At 37.7% G+C, this 23901-nt stretch overlaps 1 protein-coding gene across 8 annotated transcripts in view; it reads right to left on the reverse strand.

Annotated features, from left to right (window-relative positions):
• Positions 1-6790: 6790 nt before the first annotated feature.
• The window catches only part of nrxn3a (neurexin 3a), a 223155-nt gene continuing 206044 nt past the window's right edge, over positions 6791-23901 (reverse strand). For 3 of the 8 annotated variants that reach the window (XM_020615713.1, XM_020615710.1, XM_020615717.1), the window contains 2 exons: positions 23160-23250; positions 6791-8900 (listed from right to left, as the gene is read on the reverse strand). In XM_020615713.1, the coding sequence (XP_020471369.1) occupies positions 8596-8900; positions 23160-23250 (396 nt within the window). In that variant the 3' untranslated portion in view covers positions 6791-8595. Of the gene's footprint in view, positions 9535-12389; positions 12875-17751; positions 17757-23159; positions 23251-23901 lie in introns of those variants that run through there. The other 5 variants (XM_020615718.1, XM_020615712.1, XM_020615716.1 and 2 more) reach the window with 5 other exon arrangements.

Raw genomic sequence — 23901 nt, forward strand, 5'->3', positions numbered from 1 at the left:
ACGGCTATGGACCGCAAGCGCCTGCAGAGAGTGGTAAAGACTGCGGAGAAGATCACCAGGACTCCACTGCCCTAGGTTCAGAAGTGTGAAATGCAGGACCACTAGACTGAAAAACTCTTTCTTTCCCTCTGCCATCAGACTCCTAAACAGCTGAGGAGTTTATTACCAGGAAATACATCATGTACTGTCGACCTATACTGTTTACATTCTCAGTTTGCACATGCATAATTGCGCATTGACTGTTGACTGCTGCACATGCTGCTCCCATGCAGCATACATTCTCTGTTATATTCTTATATATTTTTATTATACTGCTGCATTTGCTGCTTAAAGTGCCTTAGATTTTGTGTTACGTATTTATTGACTTTATTTTTCATTTGTATTTTGTGGCATTCATGTGGACAGCAAAGTAAGAATTTAATTGTACTGGGAAACACGTTTCCTAACTGTGCATGTGACAAATAAACACTTTGACCTTTGACCTTGTCACTCTTCTCCCTCCATGTGCATATAGACCAAACAGTCTTGCAACCTCAGCTGGGATTATGTAAGGAGGACAGGCTATAAGTTAATCAATAAAGTAATACCAACTTAAAAGACTATGCTTAGAAGGTAAACACAGGATGTTAGCTAACATTAGCATAGTCTGTGTAGAATGATACAGAATACATTACTGGCTACTGATGATAGCTTATTAATTGAATCTATAAATGGGAACTAGCATCCCAAACTGTTAACAGTAGAAACATACCATCCACTGGATGTTTGGGTGTCCCGCTGTTTGACGGCGTTCATGATTCCTGGTGCTGCAAAACAGTGAGGAGTAAGTATCTTTGTTTGTTTAAATACTCACATTTTATTTTTCAGTATTTAGCTAATGTTAAACAACTGCCTTTTCTAGTTAAACTTCACATATAAAGATAAATAACTTACAGTTTTCAAGCTGGTTAGCTACATCCCATAGCAGGCCCGCTAGCGGCCTCCCTTTCGAAGCCATTGCCGGCACCGCTCAGTTTCCCTCCGAGAAAAGATTAGCTTGGCTTACACACGTGTGTCTTGTACAAGTACTACTTGCTGGGAATCCTTTGCTTCTGTCTGGCACTCCCAGTTTACCTATCCTGCTTTAGAGTGGGCTTAGAACCATCTACCTCATTAGCATACAGATACAATGTATGGCTTTTACAGAGGGACTGTACATGTAAATCATGTATTTATATATTTATGCATTTAATTATTTATTTATTTATTTATTTTAGCATGTATTAATTTACTTTCCTTTTTATTAATGCATTTATTTATTTCTATATTTATTTTAGCATATAATTATTTATTTTTTCTTTTAATTATGCATTTAGGAGCCGCACTCACAGCTGTTGTTTTCACTGTGGCTGGTTGATATATGAACTGACATGGACTACTGGACGGTATGTACCTACCGCATAATGTGCTGTCTATCAGTTTTTCTGTGTTTATGTTCTGTTTTATGTTTCATCCTTTAGCTGTGTACTATACCACTATTTTGGAGCTTGGTACAGCTTTACTAGTGGACTAGCTGAACTAAACTGTCTTTTATCAGATTTGATGATGCTCAAAATATCCTCTGTTTCAACCATTTATAAAATAAGCACAGAATAGGGTGTGTTCTAAAACCCAACTGATACAACGCGTTTGTGCCTGATCGACATGGTCACTGTTCATTTTAGCTACACTACAACAAGCAGCATGCGGCACGGCCAAGTGGAACACAGCTATGTGAAATGTCCCCCATCGTCATCAGACTGCCTGACCAGTGGGTGTCTCTCTCTCTCTCTCTCTGTAATGACTGGCCATACTGCATGTTGTCAGATATCCATCCATTTTCCTCCGCTTATCCGGAACCGAGTTGCGGGGGCAGCAGTCTAAGCAAAGATGCCCAGACTTCCCTCTCTCCAGACACTTCCTCCCGGTCCTCTGGGGGAATACAGAGGCGTTCCCAGGCTAGCCGAGAGACATAGTCCGTCCAGCATGTCCTGGGTCTTCCCCGGGGCCTCCTCCCGGTGGGACATGCCCGGAGCACCTCCCTAGGAAGGTGCCCAGGAGGTATCCGAAAGATGCCCGACTCATTTTGGCCGCCTTTATCCAGGATCTTGCCCTTTCGGTCATGACCCAAAGCTCATGACCATAGGTGAGAGTCGGAACGTAGATCGACCAGTAAATCGAGAGCTTCGCCTTACAGCTCAGCTCCTTCTTTACCACAACGGACCAGTACATCGACCGCATTACTGCAGCAGCTTCACCGATCCGCCTGTCAATCTCCCGTTCCATCCTTCCCTCACTTGTGAACAAGACCCCAAGATACTTAAACTCCTCCACTTGAGGCAGGAACTCTCGACCAACCTGAAGGGAACAAGCCACCCTTTTCCAACTGAGAACCATGGCCTCGGACTTAGAGGTGCTGATTCTCATCCCAGCCACTTCACACTCGGCTGCAAACCGCCCCAGTGCACCCTGGTTTGATGGAGCCAACAGGACAATGTCATCTGCACAAAGCAGAGACGAGATCCTGTGTTCCCCAAACCGGACTTGTTTAAAAAAAAATTATGCAACGTTGCACAGCTGATAAACCTCCATTCTGTCCCATAGTATGGGCTATTGTGTTTTAATGATCCCAAATTGACAATATTTTTGCTGATAAAATCTACAGACAATTTTATGTCCACCACATTGTCAAAGTCAACATAGATACAGGGTTGTGACAGCCTGATTTAAAATGAGTTTTTACAAAGAGGTTTTCTAGTTTTTTGCAGCAAACTGTACACGGTTTTACATGCTGTACATCATGTTTAATGCAGTAGATCTGTGACTAGAGTTGTGAAACCTTGCATAACAAATTATAAATAGTACCTGCATGATAAAAACACTACATGGTCTGACAATTCAGAACCCTATACTGTTGGTGGATGGTATAGTAGGTTTTGAAAACTGCAGGTTGGATTTTATGAGCCTCATGCAGGGTTGAAAACACAGCATTATTGATGCAGTGCCACCGACAGAGCACCTCAAATGCAACGTGATGAAAAAGTATGATACTTTAAATGTCTTGCTTCTTGTGCTTTATTTAGCTTTTATTTGCTTTATTTTATTGTATACAAGGGTGCTAAGGGTGATACAGGCAGAGGTGCGAAGGCTGACCAGAGGATGACCCCAGTAGCTTTAAAGCAGTCAAGAGAGAGATAAAAGCTTATCAGTCTATTGCTTGGATCCGCCCCACACGAGCGATGATGGCCTTGAGAGCAGGCAAGGGAATCACCAGCACAGCCCTTAGTTGTGAAGTTATGTAAAGGGAATTCATATTCATATCAACATTCATATTTAAATCAAGAAAGACTCACTTCTGCTTTTGCTTTTCAAAACCCACCCTCCTTCCTATTTTTTCTACTCACTGCTCTGTCACAACAGATGAACCATGGAAACATACTGTAGGTCCTCTGACCTTAGGCTGTCTCACTAGTCTGGTAATACACAGAGCATCATGAAGTGTCTTTACCATTTAAAAGCGAAGTCTGATGCTATCTGTGCACTCCAAAGTTCCACAATGGAACACAAATAGTACTGTTGAGTAAAATTATTAACGAAGTTATACTCTAGGATTGGTTCTAACATTTGATTGAAGTACTTATTTAGTAGAAGATTGACACCATGGCTGTTATTCATTTAACCTGTGTGTTCACTTTGTTTGTGCATAACTATTCTATCATATTAGAAAAGGAATAGTTAAGATTATATTTTAGAATACATAAGTTCACATACTTGCATGTCAGATATGTTTATGCAGTTACTATTCACCACATTATATGTTCACTAATATGATGAGAAAATAAGTTACTGTATGCATACTGAAAAACTCTGTGTGATATTAGAGGCCCATGAGATTAAAAGTGTGGTGCACTGAGTAGCTCTCCAAGGTCTCATCGTCCCACAGGATTCCATTAGATTTGTTGCCTTTTCTCCACAGAGCTCATTATTCCCTCTGAGCTGTGAAGCCAGGGGAGTTAGAGTTTGATAAGATACTAAGATTCATACCAAGGTTATAATCAGATTTTGGCCTAGAAGAAACAGCTGCCTGGTAAAATAGCTATTTTCATATACACACACACGGGCAGTGTCAGATCTTCCTCCCTCTCTAGGAAAACTGTCTTCCTACATTGGAGCAGGAGGGACCTGGATGGATGGACCAATGGACCAATGGGACAGCACGAGAGGCACCAGATCAACCTACTTTTTCACCTTTCAAAATTGTATAAGATATTGGGTTTCCAGGAGGGTAGGCGTTCCCCTTGTCCTGAAGACGAGCTGAACGGTTTTGCTGTTGATGGTCAGGGCTTCAGATAGAGACGGAACCCAGAGCTCTGTAATTGCTTTTCTTTAACATTGTAATAAATATTTTAAAGGTTGTTCTGACTTCGACTCTTCCTCAGAAACGAACATGCAGGACGGTTAAGTCCAACAGTACCCATGTCATGTACATGCAAATAAACTCAGTGGTTAAGACTAGTTTCTATCAGTTTCTATCTAAGGTTAAACCTTTTGTTTGCTTTTATTTCCAGTCGACTGTACTGTTGTAATGGTTTGCATGTTGGTGTTAGTCAGGCTTCACTAGCACACTTGCAGCTTGTTTAGAATACCACTGCCTGTCTTTTAACTGGAATAGGAACTGGGCACACATTATACCTGTCTTGGCTTCCCTACATTGGCTCCCTGTTAAATTTAGGAATAATTTCAAAATTCTATTTACAGTCTACAAAACTCTACATGGATTTCCCCCCTCCTTACCGCTCTCAGCTCCTACAAAAATATAGGCCAGCTAGGTCATTCAGGTCAGCTGAATAGTGTTGAGGCTGAGGAGCAGAGGAGATCAAGCTTTTTCTGTAGTAGCTCCCAGATTGTGGAACAACTCTGTTTGTCACACAAGCTCCTACTCTCCCTGTTTTTAAATCCCATTTGAAAACATATTGTTACTGTCTGCTTTTCCTGATTACCAGAGTTTGTTGCCTTATTGAGGTAATGTCCATTATTTTATGAATTTGTATTTATTTTTCCCCTATTATTGTTTATCTTGTTTGCTTTTATGATGTTGTTTTTTGATCATCAATATACAACACTGGTCAATGACTGTTTTTTTAAATGTGCATTATAAATAAAAACATTATTATTTTTATCCATCCATCTCTCCATTATCTATACCACATATCCTGAAGAGAGTCAAGGGGTTTTATTATCATTACTATTATTAATACTACACTACTTTCTGCTAACAGTCCCACTATGTTTCATGTTTTACATGTGAGAACGTTATCAGTAAGTGGCTATACAACTGTTACTGATGATTCAAAAATGAAAGATTAGTTTGTTCAAAATAGTGATGGCATAAACGAGGCTTTCTGAACTTTTGAACCAATTGCTTTGGAAAATGATTTGTTACTTTGAAATGTTTGAGTTTCCCCTATTATTGTTTATCTTGGAATAGGATGCAGGTGAAAACTTCTGGCTAAATGCATGTAACTACAATGGAAAGACTCAAGACACAGATGATTTGGGAGGCATATTTTGAGTCATTTTCACAATATCGTTGTGTGTAAATAAACTGCGTGACAATAATAAACACTAATAAGAAAGTGCATTGGCCCTACATGTCGGCTGTCTTCATCTGGGTATATTCTAATTATAACATTTCATTTGGAAAACTGTATTTGAAAATAGGCCTCCCTGATGTGGAGAGTTTGTGTGACTGCAGTAAATGAAACCATGAGTGTTTGCAGTGAAGTTTATATAAAAAACAAACAAACTGTAGACCTTGTGGTAATAAGGCAGATAGAAGAAAGCATTCTAATTACAAAATATGCCGAATTAACATGCCTACATAAATGACACACAAATCAACAAACAAAATAAGGCACGTGATTTTTCAGGGTGCCTTGTAGTAGCCTATGCCCTTTATTTCAGGATGCTGACAATGGATGTGTCTTTGTTGGGATGATGTGTTGTTGCAAAACGCTGAATGTTTTATTTTTTTATTTTATTTAACCTTTATTTTACCAGAAAAACCTTACTGAGATTAAAAATCTCTTTTACGAGAGCGGTCAAGACAAATAAATAAAACAAATAATAAAATACTTGTCACAAGTGGTGTGTTTCACTAAATTGTGCTGCATAACATGAAAATGATCCCACACAAGTGGTTAAACTACTGAAATTTGAAATGTTTCATGAAATGATGTGCAACAATCATGTGACTTGGCCACTTTGATACACGCCTCAGAGCAGTGCAGCAAAACGGAAGTGTTACAAGTGGTTCAAAGCATATCAATCTGCTGTTTCTAATCCAACCATCACTAGTCCAAAACCTGAAGCTATTTTTTGCTCACTTTTGACTGTACATTCTACAGTATAGAGAGGAAATGAGGGGGCGATTGTGCAAGTAGCCCCATTTTTAACCTAATAGATGATCATAACTTTAGCATAACCAAGCTGTTTTTGTATTAGTACGTAGGGAAAAGCAACCTATGTGGTTGTTTAGGCTGGAGGACTGACCATTGCTTATTTAGTCATTTATACTTAATGTAATAGAGGAAAACCAAAGTTAGCAACCAAGTTTTCATTCTCTGTTCGGCAGAGACGAGACGGTTTTATGTTGAGAATGAGAGCAAATGTCACAGTAGTATTGCCATGACGAACTGAGGAATTACATAATTGCATTTACCAAAGGACTACAATTTCAGAGAACAAAAAAAAGTTTTATTTATCAAACTGATGAAAAAAGGTTATGAAAATTAATAATTATAACAGAAAAATGTGAATATCAGGCAAGAAAAAGACTGCACCTCCACATCATTAAATGACAATGATAGATAATGGAAACATAAATTGACAGTAAAATACTGTCAAAAAAAGGTGTTATCTAATGATATAGAGGTGACAAGACAATGATTTGAGGTGATCAGTCTCACTTAAAAAAAAAACATTTAAACTTTTTAAATCTGTGGAGCCCCATCCATTATAGCCTCTTTGTCTTTTTGTCTTTGTTATAACTCTGACTTTATTCTCTTTCCAAAATAAATAACACTATTGTAACCGAGAACAAGAAAGTCATGATACAGATGGAAGGGCACCTTGTATTTGTTGGACAACTGCAAGTAGTTAAATATTCATGCAACTTTAGAAACATCTCTGGTTAGATCTCTAGACTAACAATACATGTTTATTCTTTATGAATATCAATATGATTCTCCACATTTTAATTAAAGTTGTTCTTCATGTAAATCAACAGTTAATAGATTTTGTCATGTGAAATACGTTGATAAACCATATGTTCAGTCTGTACAATAGAGGTACTAAAAATTACAACTGTCATGGTATATGTACAATTTCCTACCTAAAAAGTACAACAGCTAGCATGTAATAAAATATGTAAACAAATTTCTTGTTTTTTGACACAGTTGACTGTGACAGCAGATAGAATCACACTTTCAACATTAGATTTATTTTTGTATACATATTTGTTAACAGTTTTGTAGTACTGCATTTGTCTTCTTCCTGACACCTTCATAGAAAAAGAGAACAATAGGCAATGAACCAACATACAGTTTTGCAAAAAGATAAAACCACCACTGGCTGTGCATCAGTAACTGACCTTTTCTTTAAAAGATCACATTTTTTCCATGATTAACATTTTTGAAAGGGACAAAAAGAGGGGAAGGGCTATGTTCTGATCTGATGATGAAGAACCGTTTTGGCATTAAAGAGAACATGGTCCAAGCTGAACACTGTATACTGGACTTTTACTGTACTGTACTTTACTGTTGAATTAGGATGGCATGCATGTACAATCAGTTGCTTCTTACTAAGAGAACCAGTCACTTCTTTCTGCAAAGTGAGTCACTCTGTCTGTCAGATAATGAGGATATTTGTGGTGAATCAGATGCCAGAGCGAAGAGATTCTGCGAGATCTGCCAATGGCAATTTGCTTGCTTGGTTTCATTTTATACACAGAAATAGTTTGTTTTCTTACTATTCTTTGTCATTTTTTTTCTTTTGCTTAAAGCAAAAATAAGTAAAACACCACAATTTTATTATGTATAAACCATAAAAATTTGTCTGATACAAGAGTCCTTTTTTACTTGTACAGTGATCGTGTGCCTGACCCCCCTCTTTTTAAGCACTACATTGCTTACATGCTGAAAATTTATAAGATTATGAGCCTTTTGTAATTAACAATTTTACAAAAAGATTTTTCATTTAATGCCAAGAATCACATAGCTCTGAAAGTCACTTAGGAGATGGTAGCTGTGAAATATTTCTATACTGATAACATCTCTGACCAGATAGAAGAGTAAGATCTCTAAAGTTGCTATTTTGCCTTGTCGTTATGCTTACAATAGTAAGTGTGCTTTATATTACAGTACATATCATCAGTTCATCTACTCAGCACAGTATAAGATTATTCAAGTTCCATGTTATACCATTGTTTGTCATAGCTCCTTACAAGGAAACTGATAAATAAATGTTCCCTTTGTGCTTTCTTTCATCATTCTCTTGTGTTCACGAAAAGTCTCACAGTCACACATAATACTCCTTATCCTTATTTTTCTGTTTTTTGTTGCTGCCTTTCAAGCTCTGCTGTTTGTCCTTCATGACAGCGCCATTGCTCTGCACAGCTGAGTTGGTTATGTAGTTCCTGCTCTCGTCCACCTGGTAGGAGCCTTCATCCCTGTTCCTGTACTTATACATGGCATACAGAAGGATGAGGATGCACAGGGCAGCGGCCGCCACTATTCCGATGACCATCCCGGTGGTGCTGCTAGATTCACGGACCACTTCCGAGGGCCCTGGAACTCGCCTGACGCCCGGCTCTGTGGGAAGTGCTGTGGGTATATTACGGAACATTGGGGAGGTTATTAATGGGCCCCTCAGCTTGGTGCTGTCTACCTCAAAGGATGTGGGCAATGGAAGCAACACTAGGTCGGGCTGGGGTTTTAGCTCGCGGTTATTCATTTTGCCAGCCGGCTGTTTGGCCGGAGCATTGTGGAGGGTTGCGGAGGAGGCAGAGGTGGCGGTGGTGCGGCTCTGGTCGGCGGTTAGTAGTATGGTGGTAGTGGTAGTCTTATTGCGTCTGGAGACTGAAGGATTGTTAGGTCTAAAAGTCTTGGGTGCATGAGCTTTGTAGCCACCTTCAAAGCCTGATGTGGACAAGGTCTTATCTGTTACCAGGGAGAAGGTCGTGTAAAAATCTTCATCATCAGTAGGGGGCAGGTTAGACTTGAACGCTTCCCCAGAGCCATACCCCGATATCACCAAGCCATCATCATCACAATCATCGCTGCCTCGGTCCGACAAGCAAGGTACCCCCGCCTCAGTGGCCTTGGACAGGGACTCTTTGGTGGTCTCAATAATGGTGAGGAGTGAGTGGTGGGTTGAGGGAGTGGGAATGAAGGGTGCACGAGGAGCTACAGAGGGGTGTGCTAATGGATCCTCAAGAACTGGGATGACTAACAGCTCCTGGGGTTAGAAACAGGCAAATAGTAATGTTAGAGGGCAGCATGAGAGTTTTATGACTTATACTGTTATTTACTATTATTTATGTCATTATTTACATCTCTACAAAAAATCAAAACAGGCACAGACTAAACCCAAATCCACAAAAAGAAACTTGGCGCTATCAACATAAGAGCTAAAATTAGCATATTTCTGAAATTAATTTCAAAAGGTTTAAGAAGTGCGTAAGGATGAGCCAAAAAATCACTATGCTCACTGTAGATAGATGTACTTTATTTCTTAATTATTATTTAAGAAATTTTTAAGGGAGAATACAGTCTTTAAATGTAGACTAATCATCTTTACATGCCAAATACAAATGCATGACAATGTATGTTGCAGAATAGGTACAGTCAAAAGCTTCTCCTTTATTGAAGTAGAAGGAAAAGTTCTAATATTTAAAAAAAATCATTCATTTAGATCAAATAAAATGTTTTGTCCAAGATGGATAAACATTGACTGCTGTCACATTAGAACTGACAGACTGACAGTGGTGTGGTTACTAATGGCTCTCCAAATCATCTTAAACCTCTTACTTTTTTATGGCAATACAAAATGTGTAGTTATAGTTCTACAAAAACTTCTCAGGTATAGAGCTGTTCTGGAAAGTAAAAGTGATCTCACCCAGTTTGTTTAGGAACAAGCTGACTTTATAGCTACCTCGAATTATGTTTGCAAAAATTAAATAAAAGAAAAATGAGGAAAGCCCTCCACCATTATAGCCAAGAGAGAACTTGTGAATAGCAACTAAAATTAAATTGGGAGCACATTCTGGGCAGCTTGTCATTAGACTATTTATACATGAAAAGAATTAGATAAAAAGTCAACAGTCTTTACTGTCATGTGTAAACCATCTGAGGAAACTAAACATTAGAAAATAATGCATATTGTGACTTTAAAATTTCTAACAACAGTTAGTTGTAGTTGCTAATCAAACACACTGTATGGACAAGTCAGGATCAAATTTGAGCAGACTTCATGAATGAGACCCAATAGTTTGATAGTTTCATGACCAAGGAATTCCAACTGGATGGTCAATAGACTACATAGATAGTTTAATTATATTGTCATCTCAATTTTGATAACATTGAGAATCTCCTTTCTTCTTTAAAGCTTTTTTTCACTGGGCAGCACTTTCCTGTTTGGTGACAAGATTTTTTTAAAAGTTCTTAATGATGTTTGTATTTTTTATTTCATAAGTAACAGTGGTTCTGTCATAAGAGCAGCTCTGAGACCAAGAAAAGACTGTTTAACTATAACTTTAATTTTAGATTTATGCAATGTCAATGGCAGAGCACCTGAATGTTCACCATTTGTGAAATACTGACCTACAGTAGGTGAGAGATGTCATGACACATACTTTCATCCAATAAACAAATGAAAGCTGTCCACTGGCTTTAGTTTGTAATTAGACCAGGTCTCCTGACAAATGAATTTAAATATGTACATGCTGTTACTTTACAGCACGTTTTCTTCTTAACTAGGAGTAGACAAAAGAAAAAATTCAAATGATATATTTCAGCAAATAATGTCTGAATGATAATTCAGACTCTACAAACAAATTGTCTCAATTGAAAGTTGTTACTGTCTGTTGTACTGTTGGCTTACTACATCACTTTCTCTGAGGCCTACAGTTTGTCCAAATTTGACAGTCTTGATAAATATGACCAGAACACAACAAATAGCTTAACTGCTACCTCTGTTCAAAAATATCTTTTGGTCATTGTTGCTTCTCTTGGATGCTTGACATTTACTATTCAGAATGATGCACTCACCTAAAATCTGAATTTAAAATGTGCACCTACAAGCATGATTTATGATATCACAGCTAGTTTGGAAGCAAGGCCTATGCATGCCATGTGGAAAGTTGAAGCCTCCATTAATGCATACATTGAGGATGGATGTTCAGTGATATAGGAGACATCTTTTACCCAGAAGTTACACTTTTAAAATGTAAAATTCATAGATTTTTTTAGCAAAGGAGGAAGTGTTAAAATTTCTAACAAGACATTCAAACTTTTATAGAAAAATCTGTGCTACATAGCATACTGACGCAAAGGCTGATAGATGTCAAAAACTCATTTTTAAATACTGGACAGAAATTTAATTTATGATTTATGGATGTCTTCTCAAGCTGTTACTGATGGAGTGAACATTCAAAGTGCCATTAAAATGAAAAGTATCCACTGCCACCAAGCATATGCATAATGAATCTTTGATGCACATTCCAAATTCTGTATTGCTGTATGTGACTCACAAACGATCACAAACACCACCATATATATTCACAAACACACAACTCTGTAGCTCAGACAGGCCATTTTCTTCTATCATTTTGAACAATAAAACACTACTAAAAATTCAGCTGTCCACAGCTTGATCGGAGGTGCAGTTTGTAAGCTTTTAAAAAAGTGCTGCTTCGCACAGATGCTTGTAAAATCAGAATTTCTCTGGTGTAGGAAATATTTTTTAAAGGCGGCACATGTAGCATTTTCTTTTCATGTAGTGGAAAACTAAACACAAAATAAGCCCAGTGAGGATGAGTCATCCATATTTGGAAACTGTCTTCACTCAGCTATTTCTTATAACTTCAAATGAGTTGGTGGTGAGAAATTGATGAAACTGCTACATGTAACATCAACCTTGTTCATTAGCCACTTCGCTTATAGTGTGAGATATATATGATTTTGAGATGTTCTACTCCTCACATTTTACAAGCTGCATCTTTAAAACCCAATTCAGAGAGAATGAAAACATGCATACGGTCTACTGTCAACTTACATCAACAAATTGCCCGCATGATTTAGGCATGAGGAAAAAAGTTTACAAAGGAAAAGTTGTGTAAGAATGTTGGATAGCCACTTGGTACCGTTAAATATAATTTTTTTCATTGTAGATTGTGTTCTATCTTAAAACATGACGGTACAGTGAGGCAACAACACATACATCCACACCACATAACATAAAAAATAAACACCATAATTCTGTTTTTTATGTTTTGCTTTTTCCTGGTAAATAATTTGCTTTTACAAAAAATGTGTATCTACATTTTTTCATTGCAATAGACTTCAATAGTATCTAAAATCTATTAATGTTACAGTTTTTGCTTAAATCGTCACTTTAGTGTAGAATGGATGGATGACTATATTTTAATTTCTCTAAAGACAAGGGAGAAGGTGAAGAAGGGGTGGGACCTATGAACATACTACATAGGAAATGAGGGTGATGAGGGTGACAATGGAAGTCAGTTGCCATGTCCATGTAAAGGCAGTACGAAGCGGTCGGGCGGCATTAGAGCTTTTGGCTGTAAGGAAGGGATGGGGATATACAAACAATGAGCAATATACATGCCCATCTACAGAAAAGAACAGAAGTCTAACACTGACAAGTCTGACAAACCCTAAACTGCAACTTCTTAGCCATGCAATTTCTTTTAAAATATTATTCAGCAAAGATTATTATTTTTGTCAAACTAGATTTTAAAAAATCTGGAAAATGGAAGATATGTGAGAAGTGGATCTGGAACTGCTTCACCTACTAATTTGTGGGCATGGAAATACATCTGCAAAATGCCAGTTGTTGAATTGATTGTGCAGCTATGATTGTTTTAAGACTTTCATTTTTGTAATTCAGTATTTGTCAGAAATACTATACTATACTATAGGAAATAAAACACACAAGTTAGTCACTGAAATAGTTCCAAATCCAAAAAAGTCAAATTATATTAAAAAAAAAATTCACACTTTGATTTAAATATTATCTGACTGACCAAGAAGAACAAACCAAACATATTTAATAAGCCAAAAACCATAATCAGAACCAAAATGCTAGTGATCAATTGGATAAATACAAAAAATATGATCAGATAAAACTATCAAATGAAAAATGTTAAGATGAAAGAACAAAGCCATTTAAAATTTTGCACACACTACAACCAGATGCACACAATAGAAAACAGACACTGCTGAGAGAGGCACTCGACTGGAGGTCGGGCTCCTCTCTCATGTGTTTCTCGATGACAAATCTATCTGTAATGTTAGTCTTTAAACATGAACCGGCCGTGCAGTCTGGGTGTACATCAGAGAGAGACAGTACTGGCTGAGAATGGGCTTTTTTTCTGGTTTTGTTTTAGTTGTACTGCAGGATGTTGATGCATGCTTAAAGTAAGTTGCATTTAGGGAAAGTAGAAAAGAAACAACACAGCAAACTGGGGGCAGGTAACACTGATCAATGTTAGAAAAATAGGAGACAGTCACTGTGTCCCAATCCCTTACTATAAACAAATAGCTTTTTTAAGGTAATGTAACTGTTTGTACTGGCTGACAACAGCACATAAAATACTCATGATACAACATGTGTGCAGACAGACATCAGTCAAACTGCAACTTTGCAGAGCTATTGCCAGTTCATTATTTTTTGTGCATTGCAATGTGGCACAATAGTATCCATTATGACAACACCCGTCTTTTCACTTTAGCCAGTGTGAATGCATGACATATCCCAAATCCAACCCCTCAACAAAACCTAGTTAAAATTTGTGTGTACTACGCAATTGGGACACAGCTGAAGTTTAAATAATAGCAGTGAAGAAGAGGAACAAAATAAAAACACAAACTTGATAATAATATTGTGTCAAGTACTGTATGTGAAATGCAGTTTATTCTGGATTCAAGTGTGATAAAGAGTCAAAAGACAAGCTTATAGCTGGTATCCATAGCACTGTGTATGTGTGCTCCAAAGATAGCAGTTGAAAGTGGAAACTTGGAGTTCACCAGAACATGCCAAACAAAACCTGTGCTGATGGACATGGTATACATAATGCCTTGGCCATGACAGGTCTATGACCAGAGATTATTTCTCAATAGTAGCTTAGGTCAAAGGTTCTTTCATAGTGCCATTTAAATTCAAATCATTAAAGGTTCACCTTCGACATTCCATTAGAGGAGGTTTGATAAAACGTCTCAGTGATGAAGCACTAGTTAAGAATCATACTCAATATGAAGCCAAGCAATAGAGTGAAAAAGAGTTGCCTTATATTTACTTTTACATCTGGCCTTTGGACGAAAGTTGTGCTCACATCACTCTGCCCATATACATACAGCAAATCAGGCTCCAACATATCACTGATAGTATACATCTATGCTTCAATCAGGAAACCACAGCACTCTTCTAGGGGTGGATCAGCTGTCAGACTGAGGGTTGGACTCAAACCAAACAACCTAGAGTTCATAGTTTTTATGTTTCACAGTTAGCTTATGCTTTTGAAAAGCTCATTTATTGACAGAAATATATTATGGATACCAGCTTTAACCACAGTGTCTTTTGACATATGAGACAATAATTTGTCTAATGCAACCCAAATGATTTATCCATGTTAGGTATAAAAATATTCGGAGAAGAATTCCATAAGATGGCACATGGCTGATGAGTTGCTCAAATGAAAATTGACGGAGACCAGTGGTTGCCTAGAGGGCAGGAAACCTATTTAAAAGCATACAGTGTGCTTTGGAAAATGTCACTGTGTATTCAGTGGTGTGTGATTTCTGATTCACTACAGATGTTGTATGCAGTCTTTAAAATCTCGGTTCTCCAGCTGTGATTTAAAACGCAAGATCTATAAAATCTCAAGCATATCTGGTGCAGGTTTAATACTCATTCAACTTGAAAGTGCACATAGAGTAAGTGCTTAAATTTAAAAGCCGAAGGTATTTCCTTGTCTTCTGATCTAAGTCTGACTGGTACACACAGACCCCTCTCTGTTTAGGGTATTCAGTTCCTTCCAGATGGAGGATAATAAAGCTAAGTGGCTCATTTGTAAATTACTAAGAGCTGCAGAATTTTTGTATTTAAGTGACTTTATCATCAGCAATTAACAAGTGACAGTGCACACTGCACTGCACCATAGAAAGAGTAAGGAGTTAAATAGTATAAATAAAATTCATCAGTCTGTTATAACAGCTTTCTGTCATTCAGAGATAGGTCACTTTTATGTTACTGTTCCTACTTCATTCAGGCCATGTATGTGTGATTTTTGCCATACATGCAAAATTAGATATTACATCAAGTGACGGCCGGATTTTCACAGTATATTCCAGCATAATATTTTTCCCCAATGTGATTGGTGTTTATGGCATTCTCTGAAGCTTTTTTTTTTTTTTTGGTGAGCTGAGCAAATCATTACAATGGATGAGAGACATGCGCAGACAGCTAAACCATCATGATTGGTAGGTCCACTATACATAACAACATTCTATTTTAGTACACTGTAATCATGTGCATGCCTATCTGTTAATGTGACTGCATGCAGACTTGTGCCATGTTGAAAGTAAATCTTAACTGTTATTATGTCTGACCTCCTAAGATTGCTGTTGTGACTTTTATTGGAAAGTATCCAAAGTGTTCATTCAGACATGAAACCAACATGTTCAGCTGCCATCAGATGAATGGAAAGGAGGGCATGTCTGCAGGATTTGTCACAGTCATTGGCCAAATTTTTTGGTGAGGTAGCATGAGGCCAGGGATGCTGCAGCCAGAGGTGTAGTGCTATTTGATCAAGAACTGGGGCACACCTATGACACACAAGTACACCCACACAGTTAAAGTGCCCATGGCATGGCTTTCCTTGTTTTCTGACTTATCTACAATGTTATAATGTCAAATTATCATCTTAGACATGTGACCTAATGATCAAAAAATGAGGTGAACATATGTTGCAGTGTTTCTATGCAGAAGTAACTCAGTTTATACACATCTCACAAAGGCTTGTGCGCAAGAGTTTTTTTCTACCAAAATTAAGTATTATGTGACAGTTTAAGGATCTGCTTGAATGGGCATAAAATCCAGGTGGTTGCTTGTTCATGGGAGCTTGTCTGACATCCACGCGTGCCCCCACCATATTGGCAAAATATTATACTGCCTTGTTTGTTATGTATGTTTTCAATAAAGCTTCTTTTTTTTTTTAAAAAAAGGACATCCACTAGTGCCATTGGTTTTGTGGATATATTTTCCCTTCTGCTGCCTACACTGTGGCCAGAGGATGTGGAGAAAAATACAGGGCCTGATTTTTTTTTTACCTGATCAGGTCTTCAGCTACAAGCAGCCAGTCAGTGAAGCCACCTCCTCAGTTAGTGATCAGCTCATCAATGCTGGATTCCCCTGGAGTACAGTACCTGTTTGCTTTGACTGCTTGAGGCCAGTGTGTCTGCCACATGTAATGTGTTGCTGCTTAACAAGAGGATTAACAATCTATGATGTTATTATTGGTGCTACGCTACCTGTTGGAATTTATTTCACTACTTTGAGACTGTATGTGGTCATGTGAAGGAAGACGCAGCGACCACCGGTTGGATTTACCGACCTTGGAGCTACTTAAAAAGGGAGTGATGTTTCCACTACTCTGTGGGACTTAACAGTAAGTTCAGAAAAACACATGTTGCATGTCTGTTAATGCCTTGTTTCTGTAATGTTAGAGAGAATTGCTGTAAGGCTGGAGAAGTTACATCTGTATTATGCCAGTTAAAATATGGGCTTTCTCAATTACTCGCTTTGTTTAGAGTGTTACGCATCTCTTTTCATCAGTACATATACTGTTGTTTACCTGTCTATGGAGAAGAAATTCAAACTAATTAATGCCGTCGCAGTTCGTTGTGCTGTCCATTTGTGACACAACACCAGTAGCAGGAGGTTTACGCTTTCATGAACTATCCTCTTGTTTTTAGGAAGAGGCTTTTTGGTTTTATTATTGGTGTTATAAAAAAAAAATTGACTATTTGGAGTTATGAGGGGTGCCAAGATAATTTAGAGGTACCCAAGATTAAACATTAAATGGCTGGAAACAAGCGTGCCATGGGGACTTTAAGTTGCAGCTTGAGGGCAATGTGAACACTTTTCCCACAGTGGCAACTGTAATTGCCCACAAGATCAAATATCAGACCGACTTCATTCTCTGTTGTGGCAAAATGTGAAGTTGTAGTTATTTGTCACAGTGTGAATGCTCTATCCATAGATAATCTTATTTCTAAGGCGTAATCTCTACAGGGGACCATGGGACACATCCTTCCCAAAAAATATGAAAAATGGAAATTTGTCTCCTCCCCCCAATATTTGTCATGACCAGTCATCAAATGCCTCCAAATCTTTAAGAAAATAGATGCTCCAAAATGTATTGATTGTTCTCCGAACTCCCCCTGCTTCATGTTGGTTTACATGTCAACCAGCACAGTGAACACATCAGCTGTTGCCAGAGCTCACAAATGGTCAACATGTGCCAAAGTCTGGCCATCTTGTGCCCGCTTATGTCAGACCTACAGCGGATCACTCATAAGTACACAGGTAAAACAGTCTGTTTAAATCCTAGCATCACTTAAGTTAAATGTAAAGTCTGTTTCTGCTCATGATCATCACATCTTATGTTTGTCTCCATGGCCCCTCCTGGAGATTTTTCTTTTTCCTCTTTTGGTGAAAAAAGTGGCAGAGCCGGCAGCACTACACCTATAGCTTCAGCGCTGAAAACTGGGTAAGTGCAGCTGATAACAAGCAATTAATTACACAATGGCACTTGAAAACTAACTGTATTAAAAGTCTATACTAAAATATCAAGTACAAGACTTTGTCATGTTAATGCATTTAATAATACTGATCTAGTGTGTCTGAGTGGTGCATGTACATCCCCGCGGCCATTGTCTAAAAAATTTATGATACTACTCCACTTGTTGGCTGCAGCTGAAAAAGTGGCTGCATTGATTGTTCCATTAACATATATACTTGGCTTTGGCTGTGAAAAAACAAACCAGCTGTGTGTTCCCTTGAGTCTCCTACTATAGCTTCAAAATTCACCTGGAGATAAAAGTGCCTGTTTGCGTAATGCAGACTCTTGTAGCCTACTTGGTTTATATCAGTCTGACACCTAATCTCAGGCAACACCATCAAAACTAATGCATACTAGGTTTTGCTTTTTATTTTTGTTTTATTTTTTGGAGGGGTTTGTCAGTGTCAAGTGGAGGGTTTAACTAAAATTGCTTTTTAAAACAAATATAAGATTTGGTGTAATCCAGTCAATGGAAAAAGAGAGAAAAGGCCTTGTGCTCACAATTCAAAACTGCCTATGCTCTACCCCTAACCTGATTCTGACACACTTTCTAAGCCTGATTCACGCTGTAGATAAAATTCCATTCTTTCAAATTTGTCAGTCCTCACTGAATCTGATGCACATGTATGACATGTATATCCCCTGGAACCCTTTTGTTTGGTTTTTTGTTGTTGTTTTTGATTTAGGTCTCTTTTTCCCTCTGAGCTTTTAGATACACTTTCACACTTCCCCTCTGTAGCGAGCTGTGAAATTCAATAAAACCAATAAATTCTTAGGCTACATAAAAACGTGATTTCTTCCTGATGAGCCTACATGAAAATTATTTTTGTCCAATTTGTGGCAAAAATTTGAAAAAAATCTTTCAGGCACTCTAAGGTGGAGCAAGGAATATGTTTAAGAACCTTGTTAAGTATTTCTTCTGTATTGAGGACCCTTAACACAGCACAATAATTTTATTTCTCTTTAACCCACTAGGTTTGGGTGCCACCTCCTCTTTTTCTAGTGTTTTTTTTAAATAGTGTATCAGGGGACAATTATAATACAGACTTTTGAGAAGTTTAAGCATGCCTTGATCTCTTTATGAACGCAACCTGAAAATGCATTGAGAATGTGCTTTTCAGATTTAGCTGGTTTCGTGTGGAAATATTCTAATACAGCTCATCAAGAAGCTGGTGAAATAATTCTAATAGGACTTGGCTGGACAGTAATCTCACCTTTCATTTGGCACTGTATTTTTTAACAGCATCATGAATATGATTGTTATGGCTGCAAGATTTACAAGTGACAGCTTAAATTAATCCACATTAGTGGGAAAGAACTACAATTCCTTTTTTCCTGGCCATAAGGTGCTTTATGTTGTATGGGTCAAAATTTATGTGGTCTCCAAGTAAAGTGCACAAGCTATTTACTTTTCTGTCAAATATCTAACAATTTATTTGCCATCTTATGAAATTAATTCCTTTCTTAACTGCCATCTTATGAAATTAACTGAAAGGTAAGGAGAATATGACAGATTTACAACAGAGAACAGAATCACGTGATAACTTATCCAGACATACAGACAGCAACCACACTGACAAAATAAACACTGTGAGGTAAGACAGACTACATTCGATGTCGCTGCGACCGCAGGGAAAAAAAAGTTCCTTAATGACAAATGCAGACAAAGAAACCAAGTTAGTCTAAATGTGGGGGCATGGAGTCAAGGATCAATCAAAAAGCATGCAAAGAAATTATCAAAGGTCACCCTGAAGAAAATGATTTGAATAGTTTGCTAAACCAGTGGTTACTTAACAAAAAATAAAGTGGAAAATACTAGATTTTGGGGCAAAAAAAATCTTTTCATGCCATCCACACTAAAAATATGTTCAAATGCACTATAGCATTAGGAAGAAAGTTGTTAAGAAGTTACAGAACAGCTACTCTAGGGAGAGATCTGAAGCTACTTAGAAAAAATTAGTTCAAACTCCTTTGCAAAAAAAAAAAAGAACAAATTGACAAAATAGATGTGATACTAAGATATGAAAATATAGACTAATAAAAAAAGCAGTGGCGGGCCGTCAGGGCCAGCAAGGCCTTCTCTGCTGGCCTAAACACTATTAGAAGCACCGATCTACATTTACAACCGAAATTCTAATATTTGTTCCATGAAATTGTATTAATTTATTCCCAACAGTCTGTTCTCTTCATTTCATAGTATTTCTCTTGGCTGCACCGCTTCCAGTACGTGTATGTGGATGTTAGATTTTTTGTCCAATCAGATTTCATCCTCTATGTGTTGCCATGTCAATCTAATCTGCCCAGGGCCTTCAGAATCAGAAGTGCTGGCCCATGTAACTTAAACTACATTAGCAATGGGACTGTTTCTTTAACCAATCAGGTTTCAAATTTGCCTCACAGGGCCAGCTAGCTGGCCTCTCTCTGTAATGCCACACTTTCTTATATTGCGTTTTTGTATAGCATTGATGGTTTCTATAATTGTGACGTACAGTGGTGGTATTAAGAGGTGAATTGAGTTGGGTAAGTCTCCATTGAAGGCCCAGGTACCAAATGCACGGCCCGCCACTGAATAATAGTCACCTGCCAGCATAAAATGCCACTCAGTTGAGTTTATTAACTGAGATCTAAGCCTGTCCTAAACAAGGACAAAATTACAAGGAGTGTTATAATTTTATGTAAACACATCTGAATTTTGGACTCGCACTAACACTAAAACATTAAAGAAATAAATATTTAACTTTATATCTTTTATCTTTTGACCAACTTGATCACTGGTCTAAATAATGGGCCTGCCTTTTCTCTTCTTTATACGTCTCTCTCAAATTTCTTATCTAAGAGACAATTCTGTTTGACACTGAAAATATCTGTGCCAACACTGAAAAGCTGCTCACATGCAGCACAGTAAAGATAAAAAAAATCATTACTTTCCTTCTTTGGCCCCAATTTTTTTGTAGTATCAGTAGCTAACGACACAAAAAATGACAAAACAATTAAGCTACTTGAATCACTATGCAAATATGACTATAGTTAAACTACCAGCAAGCTATTGTAAAATGTAGTAAAACTACTATTTTAATTACATGTAGCTCACTACTCCCCAACACTGGGAGGGTACGACACCTTTCAAATACAACCGACATCGGTTACATATAGAACTTGGATGAAGGAGTTGATGGCAAGAAAGTATTGTTTTTGCCTATGTATTGCCTTTGAAAAAAGTAATAGAGATGTTTTCATTAAAAGCTTCATGGCACAAGCTTGCGTTGTACCCCAGAATACAAACATCATGCCACACAAGATGAGGCTAAAAATCCAAGAATGCATTTCTGGATCTTTGGCGAATAGACGGGAATGATGCCTTGATAATACAATTTAGAAAAGACCAACCAAAACAGGAAACAGCGTTGACTGGCTAAAAGAACAAAGGAAACTTCAAATCAAAGCATGCCACTGCCAGCTATCAAACAACAAAGGGATGTTAGGGTTAGAATGGTGTGAATTTCTGTGTAAACATACTGTATGACTGGATGACTGGGGCCCTGTCTTTGTCTTTCTTCACAAATCCCCATGAATCTCAGGCTACACAGCACAGCTTTAAACCCATTTGCACCACAACCTTTCATACACTCTTTGAAAAAATTTGGGAATGACCTTTAAAAGGGAGAACCTACTGGTGGTCAGCAGAACAGCACTCAAAGCCTCACCAATCATGTCTCAATATTACCATTACCATTACCAACAGGAGTTAACTAACACGATGTTTATTCCTGTCAAAAAGCAATATTCCTCCTTTCTTGTGGAATATCATGAATTTCAACTCACTCAAACTCAGTTTTCACTCAGATCTAGCTTTTTATTTGCAGAATAGCTCATCATGCTTACAGATGCGATTATTATTACTATTATTATGTCACTTTGACTCCTTTCCTGTTTTAATAGTAATCTGTTACATTGACAGACAGATTGGCTGACCTACCGTTTACACCTGGCAGCAGCACTTTAAAGCTGTCTGGAAAGATCTAAGGAATTAAATTCTACACATATATGACAGCATTCAAATAAACATTATTTTGAAAAGTTATGGTGTAAATTTGAAAGTTACAACATGGCTGTTTGCTGTTTCCTATTAAAAACGTTATGTTGCTCAAATATGGAAATTCCCAAATTCTTTCAAACTGATTCTCAAAGTTGTTAAAATTGTTAAACATTTTAGCTTTTTTTTAAATAGTTAGATACAAAAAAGACAGAATAACAAGTACACCTATAAGCAAAAGTATGACCCAAACACAAAGAAAAACCTGTACACAGAAATTCAATGATATCTGTTCTGTATTACATGTACCAGTGCAAGTCTCTAAATATGGGAAAACAAAGGATAACAAACTAAGAAAAAAAAGTTAAATTCATCAGCGTGGTCTAGACAACATGCTGTGTTTTAGCTGAAAACAAATTTCAAAGAACAAAAAGTGACAAAATGTTGTTTCAAAATGAAAATCAGTAGAGCAGTGAATGTCAGGAGCAGTGGACTCAAACACGATGTGATACACTTTGCAGCATCAGTGCAGAGAACATGGCTCACCATCATACAAATTTTTGCACATTTGTGATGACATGTCCTAACCCTTATATCTCCTCTCAGCTCAGAAAATCTGTATGCATACTGATGACCATGTTAACCACTTCGGAAGACCCCATGTGCAAGTGTAGCTCATGATAATAATGGCCTTCTGAGTCACTGTTTTCAACTAGCTACACACTAAATGAACTTGCTGTATGACTGATGTACCAGTTTAGCTAATTTCAATTTGAATTAAAAATTAACATCATTTAATAATCCAGCTTCCCTTGGATTGGGTAAAGTGTAATGTATTACTGTTGCTAAATTAGCAGTTTTATGAAGTTACACTTTGCCTAACCATGGGGGTGTGATGCTTTGAGGATACCTTTATCCTCTGATGCGAATGAGTGAAAGCACAAAGAAAGCAAGCAAAGGCAAACTAACCTAGCCCACCTGCATGGCTAGTTTCACACTCCTCCAGGTCTTCGTCATCACTCGAACACTCTGCAGATGACACAATGTCTTCTCCTGCATGCTTCATGGGCATCAGAGGTCACAGCCACAACAAAGATACCCAGATACGCAGACACAAAAAGCCATCAGCCAAAACAAAAAAGACACACAAGGACAAGGGAAAATTTACAAGTTAGAAAGTGAGTATGAAAGTTCATTTTTGACCTTGGAAACAGTAGCTTGATAAACACTCAATGTTCACTTGTTATCTTTTTTTGAAAGCTTTCAACACCATCTCCCAGTTATCCTCAGTTGATGCAAGTTTGCTATGTTGTCATGGAGATGGCTCAGGTTTACCATGTGATGTCAAGTGTGAGGAGTGCTTGATCTAATCTGGCCGTTAAGTTGCTCTTTAGGTAGGGAGACTTGGTTTTCTAAACAAAGATCAGAATAAGAGCTTTAAGAGACAATTCTCTCTTGAGCCACATATCATTTTTTAAGAACTGGCGTTAGGGGATAGTCATTTTACTGTGCCCCATCTCATTGATTTCTACAAGTATTAATGCCTAAATGCATAGTTTATGTTGTGTTTAACTGCAATACCTTCAATTTCTGTTCATTTAGGCATCTGTAGGGTGCACACTTAGATGTTGAATTGTTTGTGTTAAGTGTACATCTACTGTAGGACAGTTCCACCCTACAGTTCTGTCTGGTTCTAGTCTTAAAGTGGGGT

Source organism: Monopterus albus, unplaced genomic scaffold (assembly GCF_001952655.1).
Source record: "Monopterus albus unplaced genomic scaffold, M_albus_1.0 scaffold169.1, whole genome shotgun sequence".
Lineage (NCBI taxonomy): Eukaryota > Metazoa > Chordata > Actinopteri > Synbranchiformes > Synbranchidae > Monopterus > Monopterus albus.